Source organism: Aquila chrysaetos, chromosome 9, assembly GCF_900496995.4.
Source record: "Aquila chrysaetos chrysaetos chromosome 9, bAquChr1.4, whole genome shotgun sequence".
NCBI lineage: Eukaryota > Metazoa > Chordata > Aves > Accipitriformes > Accipitridae > Aquila > Aquila chrysaetos.
Genome location: NC_044012.1, coordinates 2,963,796 through 2,977,739, shown reverse-complemented (window position 1 = coordinate 2,977,739; position 13,944 = coordinate 2,963,796). Strand labels below are relative to the sequence as shown.

The 13,944-nt window shown below is 62.6% G+C and overlaps 1 protein-coding gene across 2 annotated transcripts in view; it reads right to left on the bottom strand.

Moving 5' to 3' along the window:
- The window catches only part of GSE1 (Gse1 coiled-coil protein), a 103,290-nt gene extending 99,420 nt beyond the window's left edge, over positions 1-3,870 (bottom strand). The window contains exon 1 of one of the 2 annotated variants that reach the window (XM_030023875.2): positions 1,810-3,870. In XM_030023875.2, coding sequence (XP_029879735.1) covers positions 1,810-3,828 — 2,019 coding nt within the window. In that variant the 5' untranslated portion in view covers positions 3,829-3,870. The remainder of the gene's footprint in view (positions 1-1,809) is intronic. The other variant, XM_030023876.2, reaches the window with a different exon arrangement.
- Between the last annotated feature and the right edge of the window lie 10,074 nt (positions 3,871-13,944).

The window sequence follows — 13,944 nt, the reverse complement described above, 5'->3', positions numbered from 1 at the left end:
CACGCCTGAGCACCCAACGCCGGCATCCGAGCTGGGACGGAATTGCTTTCCATAATGCCCCCGTGACATGGCTTGGGGACACTAACTGGGCAGAGGCGTGAAACACCAGCTGGGGACACGCGGATGCCGCCCCCCGCACCAGCTGCGCCCACCCAGGCTCTGCTGGAGCATCACCCCCCCAGGTTAGCACCGCGGGATGCTCGCCCGGCTCCCAAGCTCTCCACGGCCACCAGCCAGCAAGGGCTCCAGCACCTTGCAAACGCCAACGGACCAGGGGACGGACGGACAAGGCAGCGTGGCCGTGACCACGTGGGCATCGCAACCCGTGCAGCCCCGCACCAGCTCCAACATCCAGAAAGTCTCCACCACCTCAGACCCCTCGGCACACAGCAAGTTGTTTTGGCTGGAAGCAGACTCCCGCGCGGGCAAGCCTGAAAATAAATCATCTGCATCCACAAACGACCTGCAATGATGTCGGGGCTGTCCGGCTCGGGATGACGGAGCCTGGGGAAAACCGCTCGAAAGCAATGGCTGCTGGAGGACTCCCATCGCTGGTGCCAACCCGACCTCCCGTGCCACCCTGGCACGCTCCGCACCGACACCGCGCACCGACCCTCCGGTGCATGCAGCTCCTGCCCGGTGGCTTTCCAAGCAGCGTCCCCCCCAGCTCGGGAGCCGGCACGGCTGAATGGAAAATTATATTTGTAACCAGCCAAGGGAGAGCGACCGGAGAGAAAAGGAGCGCTGTCTTGGAAGGGCTGGTTTACATTTCTAAAGAAAATGCCAGCGCTTCGCAGAGCCGCAGGGTTCTGGCTACGAACAGAGCCGAAAGGCTTTGAAAACGAACTCGGGGATTTAGGATGCTGGCATTTTACAGAGCCTGGCCTGGGGCCTGGTTTGCAGATACAGCGCAGCGGCTCTCCAGCACGCTCCCGCAAGCTGGAAATTTGGGGATAAAAGCAGTTATTTCCCCAGCCCACAAGAAAAGCAAGCTTGCGACTAGTAAACCTTTGCTCTGCCACGCCGCTTGCTAAATGATGCCCCCGAAGCACCCCGCGTAACCCTGGCAGGAGGTGCAGAGAAGAGTAACCCGGGAAACTGGCAGCACCCAGGCGATGACACCCATGACACCCTTCAGGGCTGCAGGGCTCTGTCGCGGCGGCTTGGGGGGGCATGGGGGGCTGGAGGGGTGGGGGATGCTGCCTGGGGGTCCCTCGCTGCAGGATAACCAGAGCAGCACAGGTGAGGGGCACCCAGCCCCGAGCCCGCACATCAGCCCCCGGCCTGCGGAAAGGGCTGGGGTTTCTCCGAGGGGAAACCCTTCGATTAAGGCACCTTAAAAAAACCGGAGGTAACTTGGGAAAGTTCCTACGGCGGCGGAGGCCACGCGTTCCTTCGAGCCGCCCGAGGATGCTGCCGCGGAGGGCAGGCGGGCCAGCCCTCCCTCCCCTCCGGCACCTCTGATCACCCTCGACGGCGAGCGGTACGGGCTCAGAATTTGCTCCGTGCTGGCCCCCGCCTCCCTCGCACGGGGCTGCGAGCGAGCGGGCGCCAGTAACACAGATACGCGCTTCTGCAACAGGGCAGGTCTTGGCTCTCCCCACCTCTTGGAAGGATTTTTATCTGTTCCTTCGCAGCTTGACAGCTCCAAAAGTTCATTGCTAAAGGCACCCCATCCATTAGCGTTCGCCCCCAGGGACCAGACCCGAATGGAGAGCATCCATCTATGTCACCGCTCCACCTCCTCCTCGATGCCAGAGCTGGGAAACGCCGGGAGGGGAGGGAGGGGGTCCGGGCCAACCGCCTTACCTTGGGGAGGAGAGCCGGGGGTGCCGCCGCCAGCAGCTCCGGCGGGGTCATGCTTTTGCCGGCCAGGACCACGGCACCGCACTCGGCACAAGCGCCGATGGTCAGCTGCTTCCCGTCATCCACCAGCAAGCTGTTGGCCACGCGGAGGGTGTAGAGGAAGACGGGGAGCCTGGCCACTTGAACCGCTTTTAATCCAAGGCATCGCTTCTTCTCCTGCCGGCAGAAGAAGCAGACGAAGGTCTCCACTTTGTATTGCCGGGACCAGGCGCTGCTGGGGTGGTGGGAGTTCCTGCCCTCGTGCTGCAGCCACTGCCCCAGCAGGTCGTGGTAGCAGAGGACGCAGGTGGCCACCAGCCCGGTGGAGTCGGCCGGTCTGGCCCGCGGGGCGGGCGGGTAGACCGTCAGGAAGGGGAAAAAGGGCTCCTTCTCCCCAAATCGCCCCGGCGGGTTGACGTTGAGCTGGAACTCTTTGCCGGCTCCCAGCTCGGCCCCGCAGATGTAGCAGACGGAGGCGGGACCGGGCTTGACGGCGGGGTGGCCGGCGAGGCCGCCGGGATCGCCGGCGGAGAAGACCTGGTGGTACCTCCCCAGGAAGCTCTGCACCGAGGTGATGAGCTCCTCGTTGTGGCAGGCCCTGTACATGGCCCACAGGTCCTGCAAGACCCCGAAGCACTTGCGGCAGCTGCTCACCTCCCAGTGCTTGTTCAGCCCCTTGGCGCCGGGCGGGCAAGGCAGGAGGCTGAGGAAGGGGAAATGCATGGTGCTCTTCGCGTTGCCGTTGGTGATCTTGGCCGCCACCGGCCTCGCCTCCTTGCCGCACTCCTCCCCGCAGAGGTAGCAAGCCTCGGGCGCCGGCGGGGCGCCCGCCCCGTCCTCCTTCAGCCCTCGCCGGCCCTTGGCGGGCATGGCGCCGGCGTTGAGGGGCACCACGTAGAGCCGCTGCAGCACGGGCACGTTGGCCAGCTCGAAGCTTTGCCACTGCTGCATGAGGGAGGCGAAGCAGCAGGGACACACCAGGGTGCTGCCGGCGGGCGAGAGCGGCTGGGCGCCCGGCGGAGGGCTGTGCAGCCAGAGGAAGGGGAAGAAGGGTGCCGGCGAGGTCTTCTCCTGCTTCTGCACGTGGACGCGGTGCTGGGTGGCGGGCGACAAGGGGCTGCCGCAGATGTAGCAGGCGGTGCCCGACGCCCAAGCGGGCCGTTGGCCGCCTTCCTCCTCGTCCTCCTCCTCCTCGTCCTCCTCCTCCTCCTCCTCGTCCTCGCTGGTGATGTTGATCTCGCTGTCCTCCGAGGAACAGCAGGGCGGCCCCCGCTTGCCCGCCACCGCCGCCACCGCCACCGCCGGGGGGGTCCGCGTCGCGCCGCCCGCCCCCTCGGGCTCCGAGAGGGGCTCGGCGTCGGAAAGCTCCGAGAGGTCGGAACCGGCTGCCGGCCCTTCCTCCCCCTCCTCCTCCTCCTCCTCCTCCTCCTCCTCCTCTTCCTCCTCCTCCTCCTCCTCCTCCTCCTCCTCCTCCCGGCCGGCGGGGCGGCGCGGCGGCGCGGCGGGGTCCCAGCCCGTCGCCCCCCGCCGCAACCCGGTTCCCCCCCCCGCCGCCGCCGCCGCCGCCGCCGCCGCTTCGCACTGATGGGGCCGCTTGAGCCAGTACATGCGCTTCTCCACCGGCGTGCGGCTGCGCTCGAAGGAGTCCCACTGCTCGCCCAGGAAACAGCGGCAGACGGCGCAGACCAAAGCGCAGCCCTCCGCCGAGACGGCGCGGGCGCCGGGCGCCGGTTCCTGGTGCTGGAGGAAAGGGAAGAAGGGTCGGTGGTCGCGGGGGGGTCGTACTTGAAGCTTTAGCTCTTTGCCGCGGCTGATGCCGCCGCCGCAGATGAAGCAGCAAAGCGGAGCCGCCGGGGGTTGCGGAACCCCGGGACCGCCCGCCACCGTCGCTTCGCCGGCCGCCAGCGCGGCCATCAGCCGCTGCTTGCGGGAGAGCGGCCCCGCCGCCGCCGCCGCCGCCGCCCCCGGCCCCGCCGCGCTCATCGCCGCCCCCGGCTCATCCCGCGGCTCCGCCGGACACGCAGGCTCGGGGGGCGGGTTTGCGGAGCGCTCTCTTCCACCACCCCCCCACCCCCCCCCACCCCCCCCCCCCCGTCTCCGCCGCTGACTGCCGCCCGCCTCCTCCCGCCGCGGAGAAGGCAACGAGAGGAAAAAAAAAAAAACAAAAAAAACCAAAAAAAACACCCAACCAAAAAAAAAAAACCCAAAAAACCCAACCCCACTACAACAACAAAAAAAATATCCCCAAACAACAGCCAAAAAAAAAAAAATATAAAATAAAACCCGGAATAAAAGTTCGGTGCGAAAGTTTGGGTCCCGCTGGCGGCGCGGAGGAAGGGCGGCTGCCGGCCGCCTCCCGGCCCCGGCGCCCCCGGCCCGGCTCCTCCCCGGTTCCCCCCCCTCCGCCGCGACCTGCCCGCCACGGGGGGAGCCGGGGGGGGGGGGAACGAGCCGCTGCTGCCGCCCCCCCCCCTCCTAGCCTGCCGCCAGCCCGGCTCGGAGCTGCGGCGGCCGCTGCGGGGGGTGCAAAGGGACCCCACGGAGGGGAGGGGGGGGTATTTACAAACGCCCCCCACCGAGGGGGTTTAGAACCGGCCCCACGCGGGGATTCGCGCAGCAGCCCCCCCGCCCCACGCCGGGCGGCCCGCACCCGTTGTTCCCTCCCCCTCCATCCCGGCTGTCTCACCCGCCTGCCCCCTCCCCACGCCGCGGCCCTTTGTGCAGCTCCCCCTCCCCAAAGCAGCGTGGAAAGGCACCGTGTCCGCCTTCACGCCGGCAGGACGGCTCCCACGGCCCTTTGCCGAAAGCACCGGCCCCGTCCCTGCCCTTTACGAACGCTGCCCACCGGCCATTAACTCGGTGTCCCGACCACCGATCAGCCCCGGTAATTTATTTCACATTTTAAAAGTCCTGCTGCTGTTCCAGTTCAATACCAGATTCTATTTCCCGCTCGGTCCTAAAATGCTGCATCGCTTTGCCACTCACTGGTAAATAGCTGATGTGTTCCCAGCCGGAGTTGGCCGCGTTTCAGTGACGCATGCAATAATCCCGGTATATCCTTACCTGCCTTGCAGCCTGCGATAAGATTTAATGCTTGTAAAGCACTTTGCTGTCCTTGGACAATAGGCACCGCGGAAGTGCAAACTGTACTGAGGTCCAGCCACAATTAAACCTGACTTATTAACCGTCCGAGCATCTAGTCAGCATACCCACCGGCTCGGCACGGCTCTCCCGATAAAAAAAGTATATATTAGCAGCTGTAAGGATATTTTTCAAGCAGTCATTTTAGGAGGAAGCCTGCACCCGGCGGAACTGTTGAGTTTGAGTTCATGGCAAGTCACTGCAACGTCCCCGGTCCTGTCCTTGCAAAGCCCTGAGCCTGTCCTGCTGAAGGAGGGTGCTGTGCAGGATCAAACCCAGAGAGGCAAGGTTGGTAACCGCAACAGGACACAGGGACAGAGGGACAGCCGGGACCGCGGGCTCAACGCCCGAGCCACGCGTCGGGACACCCGGCTGATGCGGAGAAGCCGCATCGTTGCCCCCTCCTCATCACCCCCCGGGTGCCAGCACGGTCCTCGCCCTCGGGGCACCCCTGTCGCGTCCCCCTTGGGTTGACCGGCCCTTGATGTCATCTCCCACCCGGACAGCGGGTGACGGCGTCTGGTGCTCCCCGGCAACTGGCCGTGAGATCAAACAGATTGTGTGACATCAGCTGGAGCGCGGGCAGGGGGCAGGAGGGCTCTTCGGGGACCTGGATCCAGTTTCCACGCAGATGGCTTCGGCAATAAAGAAGCGGGGGGGGGGGGGGGGGGGGGGGGAGGTGACACACAAAGCGGGGAACACGATACCTTGGGAGAACTGGCTCTATGGGGCTTTTTTCAGGGGTTTCCAGAAGACAGCAGGGCCTCGTTATATTTTATTTATTTATAGGCCTGATGTGGCGGCTGCTCTATGCACCGAGGGCGTTGGGAGCGCTGCGCGCGTCGGGGTGGACATGACTCAGATGTTCTTTAAAGGTGCACGTGGTCCCTCAGTGTCACCCCTTTTCCCGGATGGGAAAGGCCCCATCCGGCAGGGATGGGGTCCCCGACCCCGGGGCGGCAGCACCACCGGATCGGGGAACGCTTTCACCCCATCCGTGCATCCGCGGCTGCTGCTGCTGCCGCCGCCTCTGGGTTTTCCCCCAGGAGCGGGGTCTCGGGCTGCCCCCGACTGCCCGGCCGGAGCTCCCGGGGGAGACGCAGCCGCCGGCTCAGCCCACCCTTCGAGCGCGGCCGACAGATGCTCTCCCGCCTGCTCTGCAGATGGGCGAGAAAACAACGCGTCGCATTCAAGGACCGGAGCTCAGCAGGGCCAGAATCCCCCCCCCCCCCCCCCCACCTCCCCACCCTGCCCCAAAACGCCAACCCTCCACGCCGCTCTCCGGCCTCTCCGGAGGCGCCGCGAGCCCCCGGCTCCCCCCGCGTCCCGCCGGGACGTAGCCTGCCTCCGAGCGGCTTCCCGGGCCTTGGCTGCGTACGGACAGAGCAGCTCATTTATCATCCTGTGCCGCCCCGGCCCTGCGGTTGCTGTTTGCAACAGAGAAGCTGGGAGGGAGAGAAAATTTCTCAAGTCGGCCTCGGCAAGAACTGAAAACATATGCCCTGGCGGCAAACGCGTCCCCTGGGGCGCGCGGGGATCGAGGCGAGCCTAGCACAGGATTTTCCACCGCGGCTCCCGCCGGCACACAGCCCTCCTGCCGGAGCCGGCGTTTTAAAGCGACCCGAAAGCTGGGGATGGTGACAGCCAGGTCCGCTTCTCCGAGCCCAGCACCGTGGGGGATAGCGGGATGCAACGCAGACGGAGCGGGGATGCGGCGCGGGATGGCTCCTCTCTCGAGCTGGACGGCTGCCGTCCAGGTTCGGGAGGCAAATATCCTCACTGCGCCCGTCTTAGACCTCCTTGCTGGTTTGCAACGCAGAATCATCCCCTTGCACAAAGGCCAGCCCCAGGGACAGATGTCCCTTCCAAGGCAGGGGCCGGACAGCCGCTGCGTGACCGTATTGCGTCAGGACTCGGCGCCGGTTGTGCAAGGTGCTGTACAAACAGCCCCGAGCGGCCTCACGGTGCGGCGCTCCCCCGGCTTGCATCGGGCGGGGGGCTCAGGACGGATACACGAGCAGCCTGCCCGGTAGTGGGGCCATCCTCATCCTCATCCCCATCCCTGTCCCCATCCCCGTCTCCGTCCCCGTCCCCATCCCCGCGGCCCCTCGGGCACTGCAGGACGGCGCCCAGCAGCACCCACTTTGCGGCATGCCGGCGAGGTGCCGCTGCACCCTCACGAGCGGGCACGTGCTGCAGATCCAACCCCCCCCCCCCCCATCCCATCCCCAGGACCGGGAGGTTAATATGGAAATTACCAACTGCTTATTCCTTCCAGCTGTTGCTGTGAGTCATCAAGTGCCTTAAAGAGTATTTCAAACAACACAGTGCCTTCGAGACAGCGTGACTGTTCCCCCAGCCACCCCCTCCGGATAATCCTCCGCGGGGTCTGGTGTTTGAAAAGGGAATATTTCTCCAAGGAGGCAATTCCCAGCCGTGCGTGGCCGGGGAGGCAGAACAGCCGCTGCCCCGCCGCGGCGCCTGACCAGGCTCCCACCTCCGCCCGTGGGCTCCCGGCGTCCCGCCGGAGAGCAAACCCAGGCGGGGAAGGGCACCGTGCCGGGCAGCCCAGCCCTGCCGTCATCCCTGTTCAAAATCCAGCAGGGATATCTAAATGCCACCACGTGCAGGCACGGGTGACGATCCCTGCTATGCCACCTGGGGAAACTGAGGCACAGGGCGGCCAGCCTGAACACCACGGTGTCACCTGCCCGGGGGCAAAGCTGGCAGCGTGGCCGCCGCGGGACGCTGGGGCACTGGCCTGGGGTTCAGCGACCTTGAACTCTGCGCTCAACAGCTGTATTTTCCTCTGCAAGCTTTTTTTTCTTTCTTTTTATAAAAAAAAAAAAAAAAAGCTGATCTCTGCACTCGGTCAGTGCTGATTTTTCAGGTGGAAAAAATAGGGCCGGTTCATGGAAAATATAGTCGGGATATATCCTTCATCTGCTGCTTTAACCTTTCTTTGAATTTTTGGACTTTCTTAATTGATTTTTCTTTTTTCTATTCCTCTTGCTGGAAAAGCCCAGCCAGGTTTTCTCCTGCTTGTAAACTATTTCCCTCGGTCCTTCGCGCGGCCATGCAGGTGAGTCAAGGATGCTCTCAGCCAAGATCACGGCTGGTGCGAGCAGGAACATCTGCCTCTGCGCGGCTTGGGGCCTGAAATAGTAATAAAAAAAAAGATGACCCAAGAAAAGCTGCGTGCAGGCGACAGGGAGCTGTGGGGCGAGCGGAGGGGATGGGGAGACAGCCATCCTCTGCTGAAACCGCAGCCGTGGACCGGAGCACGGGGTCTGCAGCGAGGGAGGATGCAGGGTGGTCCATGCCTGGGAGGGAGGGATGCTGCTGGGATGGTCCCTACGAGGCGGGATGGAGAAAGGTGACTCCGGGGAGAGGAGGGGGCCACCGACAGCCACCGCAGCCCTGCGGGGACACGCCGCGGCTGAGCCGGAGCCGCTCTGCTCCGCCAAGCGCTTTCGGAGATGCTGCGGCAAAGAAATTGCTGCTCCTGCGACAGCCAGAGGACAAAGCCATCGCGGGGACGCGTTCGGTGCCTGGCCCGGCGGTCGCCGATGGCTTGGTCCGAGCGGGAGCCCAGGGGCCAGCCCGGAGGTGCAGAGGAGCACGCACAAGCGCCTGCGTGAGTGCATGAACATAATGAAGCGAAGTCGAGACCCAGCACCCTCAGCCCCCGCTCCGAGTCCCTGCGTGGGCATCCAGCGGCGTTAACCTCGTACCGCACCTCCCGGCTCACCCCCGCCGGGGCCGGGCGCTGATTCACCCCGTGGCACCGTGCCCTGCGAGGCAGGAGGGAGCCACGTCCCCTGCAAGGCACAAGGGCCTGGTTGCCTTTTTTTTTTTTTTTTTTTTTTTAAGACGGTTTGGTTTTTTTTTTTTTTCTTTTCCTTTCCAGAACGAGCTGCTCTGCAAATGCCAAGTGCTGATGCCAAAGGGCCGTGTCAACAAAGAAGAATGAGTGTGGCTGTTAGAGGCTGCTATTAAAAAAGGGTGGAGAGGAGAGGGAGAGGGGGGGAAAAAAAAAAAGGAAGAAAAGGTTTGTCAGTGCAAATAGTAACAGTTTGCACAGCAGTAAAAATACAGGAGCAGCAGCCGGGCCCCTGCAGTGCCCTCAGGGGCTCGCACCGAGCAGGGACCGCGCACCCCGTGTCCTCCCCAGGGTCCAGCGGGCCGGGGCACAAACCCATCCCAGCGACTTGGCGTCCCCGCCACGGGCAGCACAAAGTGTTTGCCGAGCTCGGAGTGTTTTCCGAGCCTGCTCCACTCCCTCTCGGCCACCGAGCCCCGATGCAGGGAGCCGCGGCGGGGCCGTGCGTGGCATCGGCACGCGGCAGGGCAGGTCGAGGTCCTGCCCCGTGAGTGCCAGGAGCTATTTCTAGGCAAGCCCTGGCTGCTGCTGAGTGGGATGGGAGGGAAGGAGCCTCTCACATGACGCTGAAGATGCAACGGGAAGACACGGTCTCTGGTTTCAGCTTTCTATTCCCAGCCCGTTATTCACCAGTCGAAGATGCCATCTGCCCCGCCGGGCAGCCACGGGGAGCCGGGGCCGGATCTGCGGCTGGTGGCCGGCCAGTGGAGCTCCGAAAGAGCCCAGGGGAGTTAGGCATCCTCGTACCCCTGGGAAGAAGGTGGAGGTTATGGCTCCTGCCCAGCCAGAAATCCCCCTCGGCGTTGCCTCTTCCCCCTGCCGATATCTGGTACCCAGGATGGTCAAACCCAAGCGGATGCGGCGGTGCCTGGGATGCCCAAGTAGCACGGCATGGGAAAAGGCAAAACGAGCTGTATAAATACAGAGGAAGAGAGCAACAAAGGCTGAATCTTGCTCCAAAATCCAGATGGAAAGTCTTTCTGAGGTTAATAGGCCAGTTTACTTCATTTTGACTTTTTAAAAAATATTCTAGCTTCCTCTTTTTGAAGCACACTCAGGCTTTCCTTAGCCCTGATTTTACTCCCACATCAGCACGCACCCGGCACGCTCCACAGCCCACCCCTTTGTGCTCATCTCAAAAGCAATGTTAGGAGGAAGGCAAACCTCCTTGAAAGGCCTGGGTTTTAAGTATTCTCCCCCTCCGAAAAAAGAAAAATTTGGTCAAAATTGAGATGTTCCCACAGAAATTGGTATTTCCCGATGGAAAAACATTCCATCAGCAAAACGCTGACCCGCTCCGGTTACAGCCTGGTCATGGCGATGAGGCAACGCAGCTGGGAAAGGAATTAAAAGGGAGCTGGAGAGCTGCACGGCTTCACCGCATCCCGCAGCCCCGGCTGCGAGCCGGCAGCAAGGACCCCACTCCTCCCCGATGCTTCCCAGTAGCGGGATGCAGATCGTCCGGGAGGAGCCGAGCTGTCAGCACAGCACCCAGCCAGCGGCACCCTGAGATCCCAACACCGGTGGCTGTCACCCCAGCCCCATCGTCACCCCAAACCCGCTGGCACCCTGTGATGTGTCAGTGGGGTGCGAACACCGCCGGTCCGTGCTCCCCCAAAGCCGACTGCTGCTTATCTGAAGCTCAGGCGAGCCAAGGGTACCAGATGTCCCCAAGGATGAAGATCTGCAAACAAACCGAGCCTGGCCCGTGCTCGTTATTGGGAACATCTTGCAGGATTTAGTGAGCCGCGGGAGGAGATTAGCAGACCAAGGGGCTGGGAGCTCAGCAGGTTCGCCACTGGGACTGGAGATCAAGGGCTGCCGCCGGTGTCTTCGCTCTAAGAATTGGTGGAAGTGCTTGTTTGGGAGGTTCTCCTGTGCCTTTGGGTGGCCAAGCAATGGACGGGGTTTGTTTTCTTTCTTTTTTGAAGGCAGGTTGGTAAACACAGGCTGGAGTAGATCAGGAATCAGTCGTCCCTTCCGCAGCCGAAGGGTGAGAAGAGAAACTTCTGTGTTGGAGAGATGTTTGTTGGCAATAACGGGGCAGAAGCCCGTGGCCACACAGTGGCAAGCGCAGCCCACGCAGGGTCCGGCCCTGCTCTGGCAAGCACCGATGCACGGGAAGGGTGCCGGCCGCGCAGGCGAAGCAGGCGCTCACCCCTGCCGCTGCGGGTTCACCTTCCCCACGTGGCACTGGATCCCATCAGCCGCAACAGACACATCCCTTCAGACACAGGGAAACTGGGGAAACTGAGGCAAAGGGGCTAAGGTGCAGGAACGTGAGCCCAGGCCTCCCAAATTCCCATAACCACCAGCTCATCCCTTCCCTGTACCGAGCCCTTCTCCCCTCGTGCCTGTCAAGAGGCATCACCAGCCCTCAGAGCCCCCTCCCCAGCTTGGCAGGTACCTCTGCGACCGTGAAGCCCTCCGTCCTCCCACAGCTTCCACGTGGGCCGGGCATCTCCTCCTTTGTCAGCTCCTGTCCAGTCTGTCCGGTTAAAACACGTCCCTGTGTCCTGCTAATCGCTTTCCCAACCGAACGCGGGTTTCCAGCAGGGATTCGCCCCCTCCAGCCGCGCGGATGCTCTCAGCACCCAGCGGTCCCTGCCCTGGGGACATTCCCACGCCTCCAGCCACGGGGTGTTTAACGGGCAGCACGGTCGAGCTCAGGAGCACTGGTTACGGTGGGGACACTGAACATCTTGAGCCGTGCCCAGGTTGTCTCCCAGGCAAGCAACGTCCCCTTCCTGGGAGGAATTGCACCTGCGTGTTTCCCTCAGACTTCTGCTAAATGCATGAATCCCGAGGGATGCGGTCACCTCGCTGGAGGCAGCGGAGATGAAGCCTGATCCCACCGGGCAAACGTGCCTTCATCCGAGGGGACTCCGCACATGCTCGGCCTGAAATCAGGGTGCACCAGGGATGGGGTCCCCATCCCCGGCCTCTCCCCATTCCTGCCCCTGCCATAAATCAACACCAGCAACATCAACTAAAAGCAAGTTTATCTTAAAGGCTTTTTTAAATACATATAAAAAAAAAATACGGCTTCATCGGAAAGGCTTTTTTTTTTTTCTTTTTTTTTTGGGGAAAGGTTTATGCCTCCTTGGAGACCTCTTCAATAAAACGCATTCTGGCTCTCCGAGCGTCTGACTGCAAATCAGGTTCCAGCCGTTCCCTTCCTGTGCCGACCTGCTGGAGTCGGCTGTTATTCTTGGCAGGGTGCCCCGAAGGAAGAAACCCCCCCCCCACCACCAGCTCCCAGCGGCTGGGAAATGCTGATGACATGACACCTTCCAGCATTCTTCAAGGTCAAGAGGGGAGGGAGGGAAATGAAAGGGGAGAGGGGTTTTTTTTTTTGTTGTTAGCGTGGGTTATTGCTTCGCTCAGGCATTTCCCTTTGATGCTCGCTCCTTGTTACACAAGATGTTGCAGGCTCCCCGTGCCGCCCGGTGAAGCACGGGGGCTACGAGCTCACCCCCTTCCCCGCTCCCCACCGGCGAGGGGCTGCGCTTCTAAGGGCATTTTAGCACCAGCACCGCATGGGCTCAGCTTAAACCCAAGCTGGTTTTAACCTCCTGCACATCCCAAGGAGCGTCGCGTTTGCTCCATCTCACGCCACGCCGCAGAGCTCCATCTCCCGGGACTGCAGGCACGTGGGCACCTCCATGGCCCCAACCGTGCCAGCGAGGAGCCTGCGGTACCTATCCAAAACCATGCAAGCCAAAAATTGCCTCCGTGGCATCTTCCCACAGCACTGGCACCCAGGATCCCCCGTGCAGAAAGCCCCAGGCCCCGGGCACTGCAGCGAGCCGATAGGGACACGCAGCATCCTTCGAGGTCCCCCGTTGCAGGACTTCTACTCCGGCATATAAAACTTGGCACATCTCTCCTTGAGATCCAACAAATCTCTGCTAATCCCCCCTGCTCCCAGCTGCCAAATCCTCCTCCTCCCCCCAGCCAAGGTGCCGAGCTCTTCAAGGCGAGTTGCAAGCAACCATTAATCCTCGCGACAAGGAATCGCCCTTCTCGGTGCAGCTGGTACGGAGGGAGCGGGTGCAGAGGAGAAGCGGCAGTGCCGATGTCGTGCCCGGCCGGTGCCGACGGCAGGGAAGGATACGCTGCACCCCTCAACTGATGCCCTGACTCTGGGTTGATGCGGTGCTGCCGGAACAGATGGCTCTGGCCGTTGTGTCCCCGCAGATGGATGCTTTTCCTCTCCCGCTTTCCCAGACCACGCTGGAAGGGAGATCAGAAACGATCCAAGCACAGTGATGAGGGGAAGCAAAGCAGATGCCAGCAGTGGTGGCCAGGGACAAGGAAACAAGCCAGGGACAGCGATGGGGTTTGCAAGCAGGCTTGGGATGGGGTGACATCCCTGGTCCCCTGGGAGCCCAGGTGCATTGCTCGCATCCTCGCAAGCTGCATCGCAGTGCCTGCGGTTCAGGATCTACCCCAGGGACCACGCTCCTCCTGCTCCACGTCTGGCTGAGCTCCCACTGGCACACCAGTCCGTGACACTGCCAAGGATGCTCGAGGATCATCTTTAGGAGCAGCCACGAGCTAAGCTGCCTGCACCAGGGTCCCCGTTCCCTCCTTTACACAACACTTTGGGCCAAGGTGGTGAATGAGCCTGTTGGCCGTGCTGGATCAGGCCAGGGCTGACGGGGCTCCCACCTCTTTGCCAGCTCTCAGCCCTCCCTTGCGCCATGGGAACTGACCCATGCTTTGCAGAGTCCGCTTGGGATTGCCAGGACCACGAGCACCCAAACTTGCCCTGGGGCCAGCTTGGAAAAGAGCAGCATAGGGTCCCCAGACCACCCCAGCATCCATGCAGGCTGCAGGTTCCCCTGGAAGCCGGTGCGCGGCCGCATCCTGCTCCAAGGGCTGCCGGAGGAAATCCTGGAAGGCCATCTTACAATGCAGCCCTTCCTGTCCCCGAAGGACCGCCGAGCACGGAAAAGTCACCGCAGGCTGACGGCACCAACCGGCCCCGGGGGGACGCGGTCCTACCCCACGGCACCTCGCTGTCCAGCCCACCTGGGGCCTGCTTCCCCCCCCCCCCAGGCTCCCAGCCA